Here is a 12656-nt window from a genome sequence, read left to right as displayed (position 1 = left end):
GTTAAAAGTTGACATTCATAGTTGCATGAATGTCTGCACCAATCCATCCAGTACATGCTGAGATATTTCACAGGACAAGTGACAAGGATTCATCCTCTAGGGATGATAAATGTCTGTCTGCATACATACAATACAGTCCATCCAATAGTTGCTGAGATATTTCACTAAAAAGTGAAAATGTCAATCTAATTGTTGAGAGTTGAGTCTGGACTGCCAGACGCAAATTGTGATGTAGAGCAACACTGGGAGTATGGTTAAAAACCATCACTATTTTCATAGAGAAACAAATACATTAACTGTCATTAACATCATGCTTTGTAATAAACCTCATTAAATATGATGCAAGGCTGTAAAGCATTCCTTGCATTCCTTTGATTACAATTGTGCAAAATAGCATTTGTTGTGAAAATTCTTCTTCTTTGGTCACTTAAAATGCACCAAGTCTGTCTAAGAGAACTTTCAGTTAATACTTTATTATAATGGCACCAACCTCAATACCTTCAGTCTGAACCTGGTTATTAAAGCTCATTAGAGTCTCTGTGTCAGCAGAGCTAACAAGAGCCAGATCATTATTGTTAAAGAGAGATACGATCTTTTATATATACTCAAAAACTTGTCATTACTTGAATATAATGTTCCAGATATTGTGCTACTGTAAAGCTAAGTATAGCTTAACAGGGGAAGAAGGTTCCTGTGGCCGCCATCTACAGCTCATAACACATATCTGAAATCATCATGAAGAACATCCATTAGCTTAATTGATGGAGATTTCCTCACCCATATGATCAGCTGGGGAATGCTTTCAGACTAAACCTGATCCTAATTGGCCTTTGATCTATGATTCTCTGTGAACGAATAGCCATTCATTATCCTCACTACTGTTTGTGTGTTAGAGAAGCACAAGATAAATGCTGTAATGTGCACAGCTGTGAGCAGAAGTTGCAAGAAAATCCAGCAATGTGAAAATGTTACAGAGGGGTTTAAATAAAGGTTCGTACAAAGAAAAGCTCTGTGTCAGCAAGGTCAAAGATAAACACAAAATAAACCCAAACTAAAATGATATTGTTGGTTAGACAGCCTAAAAATTACAAACAGGAAAACAGGAATCAAGACTTATAAATATAAGAGGCACAACACATCTCCCACCTACATAACAGATATTACTCAGTGAGCTTTCCACATTTGGTTTTCCAGAAGAGACTTCAGAGGCAGAAGACAAGAATGTGAGGAACAAAAAATAACCCAAATGTATAAATGTAAAAATAATCTTTTGTTTTCTGTATCACAACAACTGTTAAAGCTACTGGAAACCCAAATCTACAACTGCCTTCTAACTATTTTAGGTTCTGTACATAATAATAAGGATGTGAAAAGCGTGAGAAAATTTGTTTTAATCCAACTTCAAATTTTCTCATTAAACCTACAATATTTAAGTTCTGTTGCCAGGGGTCTCTCTCATTAAAACAATAACAAAAGACATAGCTTGATGATGTCATGAGGTAGCGTGGGATCATGGGAATTGTTTTCTTCACTGTTAAACAATGACCACATTCAGTGAAAGTCTATCTGGCACAACTTAGGTACAAATCACAGTAACGGATGAGGTGATATTACAGTTTTGTTAACGTTCAGTCATGTTTGCTTCACTCTATGAAACATATATCATATGTATATCCCATGTTTTCCCAGAAGTTATAGCAACTACTGGCAATTAGGAAACAGACCACTACCTTGAATAAATCACTGATTCCTCTGCGTTTGAACATTGTTGGTATATAACTAAACAAAATACCTAACATAAGTCTAGTATTTTTAGAAATCTTAATATGGAAATATTACACATTACAGCTTTAAAGTTTTGTTCACTTTCCGGATATGGGTTTTCAGCTGGGCATGATATATTATGAAAATGAGACAATTAATTCTGCAAACCAATCTTTAAAAAATTCATTCCTCCAAGCAAATGGGCACGACTGAAGCTGTTATATCACTCCAGACTCCATTGACTAAAACAAGTCACAAAGTCTATGTCAGAAAGGACTTGCTGATGTCAAAGTAAAGTGGTGAGAATATTCTAAATATAGTGTAGACTTCAACAGAGTTTTTTTTAGGTGGCTAAAAAGTGTTTTGCTGCTGCCCCTGTCCACAGCAGGACATTCCTTAAACACGATCTGATCCTACACAGTCTTGGTCTAAACCAGTGGTTCCCGAACAATGTGCCAAGGCACATCCAGGTGTGTTGTGGGATTTTCAGGGGCAAATTCTATACATTCTCCCAAAAAATCATTTAAAAACCTTGTTAACGTGAACCCCCGTTTTTTGCTGTACATGCAGTTGCTGAATAGGATGCTGGGAATTATCAGTCTGACACATCAAAGGCCCTGATTGATTGATGTCTCTTTTTTTTTCCACCCACACTGTGGAAACTCAGACTGGCCTCTGATTGCCACATTGATATGAATACAGATGTGCCCTGAGATGTTGGCTTGCCCTGTGGTGTATACTGGGCACAAAAAGCTTGAAAGCCACCAGACTAGGAGTGCTCCCGTAGCTCAGTTGGTAGAGTATTCGCCCCATGTACTGAGGCTGTTGGTCCTCTGCAGCGGTTGCTGGTTCGATTCCCGCCTGCAGCCCATTTGCTGCACGTCATTCCCCCTCTCTCTACCCCCTTTCCTGTCATATCTTCAGCTGTCCCTGTCTAAATAAAGGCAAAAAGCCCAAAAAATAATCTTTAAAAAAAACACTAGACTAAACAGCAAAATGAGCAGTTTTTGAACAAGGTTTTCCAATAATTATTAATGTTCACTCCGGTTTTGTGGATGCAGAGTGAGACATTGACTTTGATATCAAATATGCATATTTATTATTTCAAGTCAAATTTCTAGAAGCTTCACAGCTGTGAGCAAGCTAAGATGAATGACCCGTCATCTGAAAGCTCTATGCCAAAATGACTCCTAAATTTAAATAATTATGTGTCATGATAATTTTGTCTCTGTTCCTGTTCTTATGAAATATACTTAATTAACTTAAATAGTATATCTTATTTAGTTTAAAATGATTGCCCTCAATATTTCCACAAATAAAATCTGACTTGAGTTGACTTGACTATCCCACAGGACACTAAAACTCTATTCTTCGCGCTACTTCCCTGCTTCTTTCACACTCCCAATAAATCTCATCCACACATCAAAGTGTGTTTGCACTAAATGTGTCACCAGGGACCAAAATACAATAAACAGGGAGTCTCCAAGCTCCTCGCTGAGGTCAGTCTTTCCTTTTCATTCATTCGAATCTCAATATCACTCAGCAATCTAATTATCACATTTAGCAGATCTGATCCTGTCTGCAGTGAAGAATATTATATATGTGAAGCCCATTTAGGTTATTTATAATTTTTATTTATGGGCTGTTGATTAGTTAGCAGGTCCAAACAAAACCATTGGGACTCTTCTTCAGTGGAACTGGTCCAGTGTGAACGTGACACAGAGGTACTGCTTTAAAATGCAGAGGGAGGATGTAGTGATTTATATTTCATTTGCATGTTGCAGTAAAATGACTTTTCCAGAGAGACTCGTTTTACAATACAAGGAATTTTACGGGAAATAATAGGTCTATTTAGGGTAATTGGGTGGACAGCCCCCAAAGGAAGAGCCTCAACGCACTGGACAACTTTCACCCCCTCCACAACTGTAAGCAACCCCTGAAATTGGTACCCTGGTTGAAGCGAGCCAGCTGTGCCTCTGAAAGTCTTTTAGATAACATTTGCCTAAATTAGTTGCTAAATTGGGCCCATTGGGATTATTAGCAGAGAATCAAGGTCTTGTTCTTGAAACTGCTTGAAACAGAGGAGAGGATTTTTTAAGGAGGTAATTAGACACAGACAGGGCTGAGGCATGCTGAGAGTTTGGAGAATCTGAGGCAGAGTGGATGGCGAGAAAAGTGCGACAATAAAATGGAGAAGCAGTTAAGACATGATACAGTAGACGTATCTTCTTGTTTACAAATTAGGAGTGGAAGAAAGGAGCATTTAAAGTTCTATTAAGCAAGAATTAGCATTTTTTTTGCAACTTGGCACCCCTACAGATTCAGAGTGCAATTTACTGTTACACCACTGTCGTAAAAACATATTTATGAAGGATCTGGAAACTGCAAAGACAGTATCAGAAGCTAAAGAACCATGTCGACTGACAGGGTAGTGGTCCACCACTGATATGCTAATGTGAGCATGTAGTAGTAGGGCACCATCAAAAATAACTGTTGGTGGCACTGATTGCATAGTCAGATGCCTTAACCACAGCGAAGTAAAGAGTGTAACAAGATTTGTGATTAAAAAAGCACCGGTCAAACAATCTGGAAAACATGATGTAAATATGACATCTATTTGTTTGTTTCATGTTATTATTTAAGGAAGGTTTCCATCTCCTCCACATTCCAAACAGATCTGATCTTTCATACATCATAATTTATTTGTTAAGTGTCTTTCCATTGCATTTTGTCACTTTTCCACCTCAGCCTCACCTCAAATGCAAAAGTCTTTTATAATATATTGATGGTTTTTTTTTTATTTCTGTCACATCAAAACAGGTGGATGGAAACACACTTGATGTTTCAACATAGTCTATAATGTTAAAGCCATTTATAATGGTAAGTGATACCTCCCACAATCATGACACACTTTTATTTACCATTAGTAGCTAATGATATGTAATTATACACTGTTCATAATCAAATAAATTGACATGAAGTATATACACCTATACAACACCGGTCTTATTCTTGCAGGGGAATTCCCCTGAGGCTTTCTGTGATAAAGTGGCCATTTATTAATGGTATAAATTGGTATAGATGATGTAAAAATGAAGCCCACTGGTCTGTTTTACATTGGGGCTGGTTTGTGTCCTCAAAAGATTAACAAGCTTCTCGTAGGGTGGGAATCACAGTGCCCACTGTGATCACTAGATTATCATAGAAGTGTTTTCATTTTTTGTGTGTGTGTTTACTGCTCCCAGTGGTGTTAGAAACAGAACAAATGTCCAGGCACAGTCAGAGTTTATGGTCAAGAAGATGGTCTATATAATGTGGACAGTGCGGCTGAGGGACGAAAAGTCGAAGGCAATCTCCCAGGTGCCGGATCAGGATTTCCACAGCTGGCTTGTCAGACAAAGCTTAGGCTCCACTGATTGATCCATCTCTCATTAGGAAAGCTCAGCTGTGTCTGGGACCCACAACATGACACACACTTTGTTTTGTACAGTCTGCATTTCTGGCAGTGGCTACTGAGCCCCATAACTCATGTAAAAGAGATATACCAGCTATGATGTAGGAACACTGCACACACACAGGCAGACATTCATACACCCTCACAGCTGCCTTCTTGTTGTGTAACATACTGACAGTGCAGTAGTCGAACACTTTTGGAAAATGCACACCTCACCAAGAACAACAGTTTCTTCAATTGGAAAAAAAAAATATATTTAAAAACCTTCAACAAAACTTTCCAAAGAAACAACCAAGATTAGTTTACATTCCAATTTTTCAAGTGCGGTGGAAGCACAGTATACTGTGCAGCGGTATAAACTCTGATAAAAGTAACACTTCACTTTGTAATAGAAATTCTGTCACTCTTGCCACTCTGGTCACACAATAGCTCCTTTCTCGGCTCTCCTGTGAACAATAAACCAGCCTTGTGTGTTTCAAAAGGAGCACGAAAAGAATCTCAAGTTCCTTTAATCACCCACAGTGAGATCTCAAAGGCTAATGTTTATCTAAAGGTCTTCATTTTAATTTACTAAATAACTATTTGGATCAATTGGCTGAACCTCAACTTTTTTCATCCGTTGAATAGTAAACTCTTCAGTTTAGGCCTATTGTTGTTGTTGTTATTATTATTATTATTATTATTATTATTATTATTATTATTACTTCAACATTGTAATATTGCCAGGGAATCATGCGATTGCTTCCGTGTGTGCATGACTGCGTGCATGAGTGAGTGTGTGTGATCAATGGACCTGCCTGTTTTTTTTGTGCACAGTCATGTGTGGAATGACCTCTGTGATTCAAAATGCTTGAAAACTCTCGTTCTGACTTTTATGCCTGTAGGTTTTTATGGATGGAAGCTTTATGTTTTCAGGTCATCCGACTGAGAACGCCACATCTCAAGAATGCCTTGAAGATATTTCATTAAATTTGGCACAAATTTTTAGACTGACACAACTGATAAGACGTTGGTGGTCAACGTTCAAAATGTCAAAGGTCACAGTGACCTCATGAAACAAATTTTTGGCCATAACACAAAAATACTTTATAAGAAAAAAAAGATGAAGTGAAGACATTTTAAACCAAAAAGGTCAAAGGTCAACTTTACTGTGACGTCATGATGTACAGCTCTCTATCAGTCCTCTGTACGTCTCTGTAAAAATAGTCTTTAAGTGAATACAGCATGTTTCTCGCATGGGAATTATGTACTTAAATCACACACATATAATGAGAACTTACATTTTGCCCATAAAAAATACACTTAATAACTTTTATTAAATTGCTTCAAAGTGGCAGGTCAATATAGTGGGAAGTTCCATAAAAACATTATACGAGTCTGGAAAGACAGGGATGTAAACTGCAACTTCACTGGTTGGCAGAGTCACACAACTGTGAGGCAGTAATTTTATTTTTTGACTGCGCTGTTTTATACAACCATTGACAGCTGACTTCTCACTCGTCTGAACTGGCTTCTAGGGGCTGCAGGTGATCACCAACTTTTTCAGTTCGAAATTTTGTTTCAATTAAGAACAATGTATGTGGAGGTCAAGTTAATATAAGTGGCACTTCGCAAATCTTGGCTGGTTGCATCTGGTTGTTGTGGTGGCATTGCGGTGGGTGCTTCACCATCTTTTGCCTGGCAGGGATCTACTCTCTACATTCTTGTAGTTTATTTATTTATTTAGTTACATATCATTTACGTGTTTGTATGTGTGTGTGTCTGAATGTGCGCATGAGTGTGTGTATAATCAGCGCACTTGCAGAGCTAATCTCACATACTACTGGACTAATCAGCCTGTCAATATTCTGAATCACACTGTAATTTAGAATTCTTAAAAAAAAATTGATTTTTTTTAAATGACGTTTTTATGTCCAGAGGCTTTATGTTTTCAGGTCATCCAATACCTGTGGACGTGATATCTCAACAACGCCTTGAGGGAATTTCTTCAAACTTGGCACAAATGTTAACTTGGACTCAAGGATGATCACTCTTTGTTGAAAGATGATATCAGTACACAAAAGCATAATTAAATTGCTTTCTAGTTTGACTAATCGTTGCTTTTGCAACATCTGCACTATACTGCATGAGCTGTTAACATTCATAACATACACTTTCTGGGTTGTACAAGCAGCTTGGCTTCACTTCACTCTCTTTTCCAGAACATGTTGTCTCTTCTAACATTGTGCTGCATCTTGATGAAATGTATCAGCTCATCTGACCAACAGACATCATGTTTGCTTGAAACTGAATGGCAATAAACAAAATTTGTTCAACAATAGTTTATTGAAAATTCAAAATTATAGTTCAAACTGCATGATGAAATTGCTTCACTTCTTCTATGATTCCAAAACAATATTTTGAAGGGAAGATGATGGGTGGACTAATAAAGGAAAGTGAAAACAACAGTGTTGTAGATGTGTAAGTACATGTGTATATACTGGGGAAGAAAAATACCATCATTAAAGAAGTATAAAACATGCAGATCAAGTTAATTTTATCGGCAGAATTACGGTACTGAAATGTGTTCTAGCACTTTAGTTTGTTCTTATTAACTTTCTCATTTGTTAGAAAACCAAGGAATAATCAAAACTTTGTCTCGGTCTGGTGACGCTGACAAACTAATTTAAAGTTGTGAATAGCCTTGACTCTCAGTTCGGCAGAATGTCAGGAGCTCCACAGTCGAAGATTGTGCTGTTTCTGTGTGAAGGATGGCTTTTACATGTCTCGGGGCACAGTTGGCGACCCCAATCTAGACGTGCCAAAACCTGTAAACGTACAGATCATGTAGGAACTTCTTTCTAATACATCCTCTACATTTAAGTTTTGTTTACAAGGGATGTAACATGATCTATGCAGGAGGTAGACAGCACCTGATGTACATCAGCCCACCTCCACCCACTCTGTCCCATCAACCTGACACCATTTTCTTTCTCCAGTGATTTGTACAATGACAAAGTCAATACCACCACAGGTCCAGCAAGTTTGAAAGAGTAATAGCAGCAGAGAAGACATTGCGCTTGAAGACACATACTTGCAGTGACAGAACAATTACAGAGTCTCATATATCACATGTCCTCGGTGATCAAGGGCAGGAAGGAAGTCTGTGCAGTGTCAGACAAAATCAAAGTGGCCACGTATTTCTGCTTTAATGTTCCAAAGCTTAATAAAGCAGAAACTTGTTTAGATGACATAACAAAATTACACAAAACTAGATTTACCCACTCGTGGTTGTATGTCTCCACCAAATTTTCAAGTCATGCTTGTTCAAATTCCACATTTGTGTGACATTTTGTCATAATTTGCATATGAACTCTTGAGTTATGGCTAAAAATGTATTTTGTGAGGTCACAGTGACCTTGACTTTTGACCACCAAAATCTAATCAATTTTCCTTGAAGTTAAGTGGATGTTTAAACCAAATTTGAAGAAATTCCCTCAAGGCATTCTTGAGATATCTCATTCACAAGAACAGGACGGACATCTTGAGAACATAATGCCTCTGGCCATGGCTGTTGCCAGCATGGAAGTATAAAAACAATTGTTAAGTGATGAATCTGTTTTTAAAACTTTTAAAATGTTTGCAGTGAAAGAAGCAGAGATTTCTTTTAGTTTTCGAGAACTGTGTTGTACGGGGAGTGGGGTTGGGGGGTGGGCGGCTGATGCAGTCAATTATTTTCTAATGAAGGCTCAACAGTAGCAACAGTGTTTGGTCGGAATTCACAAAATACACTGTATTACCTGTAATGTCAGTTCCTCTGTCCTCGTCAGAGTCCTCTTCTTTAACGTCTGTTTTAACCTCCTCCTTCATCTCTGGAACAAAGAAGTCTGTCTGGCGAGACAGTGGAACCATATAGTTGATGACATCTGAACCACAGATCTCAATAGTCGGGAAAGCACACAGCTTCCTCTCCTGTGAAAGAAAAAGAGACAGTGAACAGTTAGAACATGAGGCATCGTTACACAGCTGCTGCTCTGTATGCACTCTATATCAATATCAGCTGGTTACACTAGTTCACAAACTTTTACAGATGCATCTAATTAAGGAAAGTGTGAACTTTTCATAATTACATCATGCTGGGTTTGGAAAGAAAAAGAGACAAGCACATAAGTAGTTATTATAAAGGTGACTAGCTTTGAGTTACATGAAAGAAAAGATCAGACTGAACACATACTGCATATATTATATAGAAATAGAAATATATATTTATACAGAAAAGACATGCCTTTCCCTTGCAGTGCCACCACCACCATGTATATTTTAGTGTAGGCTCTCATGTTTCAGGGGAATCTGGCAAGCCTGAAAAAAGTCTAATTCAACTAACTCAAAATAACAATTCAGGATATCCAATGTGGCACATCTACATAGTGCCTTACTGTATTTATCAACCCAATCTGGTTGTCACGGCCATCTGTTCTGTAATGGCACAAGTGTCCTGATTTTTTCATATTTTTGTAAATTATTTGTTTTGTGGTGCAGAAGTTGGTACAGCTTTAAAACACTCAAAGGCACCATAAAATTCCCCGCTGAACCCTCTCTGTCGACACCTCTTACGTAAAACTTGAAATATGACCACAGTAAAGAGTGCAAGAGGGTTCAAGATAAAGAGTCATGGTAGATTTCAGACCATCTCTGCTAATAACTAAGAATGAAAATATGGACAGTGTAGATTATGATATGATCTTGGTAGCGATAGAAATCCAGAACCGTTTCCAGTTGAGAACCAGTCCAAACTGTGTGATCATTCAGAATCGTACGCCTCCAAGCGTCTTAAGTTCTTTTTATCGATGTCAGCACCTTTGACATGTTTTTCTGACAGTTGCACATTTCAAAACAGTGACATCAAACTTATGCATCTACACTGCTAGAAGCAGTCAGGATGAAGAGGAAGAAACAGTCCAAAGTGGCTTCATTTCACAATGAAAGATGGCAACAGCTCTAGTTGTGGCGTTAAGTCTATAAAGTGATCACTTTAAAACAGCAATATATTGAAACGTCTGTCAATGCAAATTCCATGTCATAATAAAAATGGCCCCTGGCAGGCAGGCTTAGCAGATTTTTTTCTTTTACTAAAATACCCTAAATGAAAACAAATTCTGTACAAATAATCTCTTACATGCTTGCTTTTAATTTACTTTTATTTTAACTTTTGTTTTGTTCTTGCTGAATACCTGTATTAGTGTCCTGTTTGCACACAGAAAATTGATCAGGAATCAATAAAGGAATCGATAAAGAATCAGACTAATAAGCAGAATCAATAACGGCATTGGTATCAATAAAATCTTCCTCCCATTCCTAGTTCTTAGATGGGCAGAATACCTCAGATGAGCAGAAAATATCAAAGATATGTAGCTTTAAAACGTCTTCACTTTGCTGACATAACACTATGTCTTTGACACATTAATATGAATATGCCCTCCCATGCAAGTCCATTAAAGTTGCATTACCACATCTATGTGTCTACATTTGCACCCTCCAGTGGTGTGTATAGAAAGTGGAGAGTTTATAAATATTATACCATATTTTCTCTAAAGAGGACATTAGCCTTGCATAATTTTGCCTTATGCTTTCATATGGTTCTCAAGGGATTGCAGAGACGTGAGCTCTCCAACGGGCCATCAGGGTGCAGCAGGAAGAGTCCAGGGTGAGCTGAACGGGCCGGTCGCAGCAATGATCGTTCACAAAGTGACAGATGAATGTTTTAGTATGAGGTACCATGCCGGAATATGAGACAAAAGTGGCCTGACAAAAGATTCAAGAACTCAAGCAGAGCCAAGTCTTTCAAAATAAAACTGATTAAATTGAATCAACAGTTTACACAGCTTTTCTTCAGTATGTTTTATTCTCCAGTTTTATAAAGTTTTGGCCATGCAGCCAATTCACAAGAAAATCCTTGTCTATCCAAATTCTTCAACACAACAGAACAGTATAAATAGCAATAACACTAAATAAATATACTCCATTAAAAGGTAAAAGTCAAGCATTAAAAATGTATAACAAGTATGTACTTAACGAAAAAAAAGTAGAAGTACACAATGCAGGAAAATGGCGTCATGAATTATGAATTCTATTATGATATATTGAGTTATTGGATCATTATCACTGATGCATTATTGAGCATTTAACTGTTGTAGTTGGTCAAGGTGGAGCTTTTTAGCTACTTTATATTATGTTTACCACTTTCATCTATTACAGTGTAAAATATTTTATTTTGAAGCTGATATTAGGCTAAGTTGTAACCTGACATGTCAGATGGTTCGTTACACAGAGGCACCTGGGAAGTCGTCTTTGGATTAATATTTTAATTTTCAAATCTAAAATAGATAATAGATTACAGCTAACCATCTACATGCCTAACTCCAAACCTAGGGACATACATGAAGGAGTCCCCAGCATATTTTCTATCTTGTAAAGGCTCTTCTGCCCTACAGGGCAACCATAGGAACAACCAAGAGGGCATTTTTGTACGTTTTTCGAACACAAGGATGGTGACTTTAAAACACAGTACTAATAGTAATATAAGTCCAAGTAAAATACTTGAATAAAAACTTGTAATAACTCCAACTTTTCAAGAAGGGCTTCAAGTTCAATTCATCATTTAAAACTCTTTGGCCTAAAGTGACTAGTTAGAAAAGTGCCTTTCTATTGAGAAGCAGTTTTTCTAAATCTCAGCTCTCCCTTACAGTCTCTGCAATTTCTGGAATACCATTTGCTGAGTGAAAAGACTTTTACTCAAGGTTTCATTTCTATAAAGTTGTTCTTGAATAAGTCTTTTTTTGTTGAATAGTACTTTTGTGTTCCAACTTTCTTTGTTCACGATCTCTCATTCTTTTGCCCTTCATATCCTTTCCCACCTGGACATGTTAACAGATAGATCGTACTCTCTACACCTTACTACACAATACAACTACCTTTATTTGATTTTTTTATGCTCACACTGGTCTGGCCCTTGCTGTGCGAATGTACTCAGAATTTCAGAAATGTCTCGTCTCTAAATTTAACTGAATGTACAGACTTGCAATGTTACCACGGTTGTGTGACAAACAGGGCTATTCTGGGCTTTTTTCCAAGAGGGCAAGAAACATGGATGGTCTTACAGCAGTCACCTGACTCATTTCCCTCTGGGTCAGGGTGATCTGGGCTGATTGATTGGTTTTAATCTAATCCTCTGCAAAATAAGACGGTAGGAGCTGGTATGAATCACCTGGCTGCTACACACAGGGGTTCCAGCCCGGGGCTGCCTATGCAAATGAGTACCCATCTCCTTGAACCTGCGCCGATAATGAGCAGGGAAATCGAGACAAAGACAGTTCACTGTACTCTAGGCACACGCATACACACACATACACGCACATGTCTCCAAGGGATACTGTCACAGATCAGCGAGAGAAAGAAAACA

General features: G+C 37.8%; 1 protein-coding gene across 1 annotated transcript in view; it reads right to left on the bottom strand.

Moving 5' to 3' along the window:
• tex264a (testis expressed 264, ER-phagy receptor a) overlaps window positions 1–12656 on the bottom strand; it is a 95879-nt gene that overhangs the window by 2058 nt on the left and 81165 nt on the right. The window contains exon 3 of the mRNA XM_084733671.1: window positions 8998–9169. Coding sequence (XP_084589797.1) covers window positions 8998–9169 — 172 coding nt within the window. The remainder of the gene's footprint in view (window positions 1–8997; window positions 9170–12656) is intronic.

The sequence above is a fragment of the Lutjanus erythropterus genome, chromosome 2 (assembly GCF_056507025.1).
Source record: "Lutjanus erythropterus isolate fLutEry1 chromosome 2, fLutEry1.hap2, whole genome shotgun sequence".
Classification (NCBI taxonomy): domain Eukaryota; kingdom Metazoa; phylum Chordata; class Actinopteri; order Lutjaniformes; family Lutjanidae; genus Lutjanus; species Lutjanus erythropterus.
The sequence above is the reverse complement of the archived record's forward strand: the minus strand, read 5'-3'. Positions and strand labels throughout refer to the sequence as shown.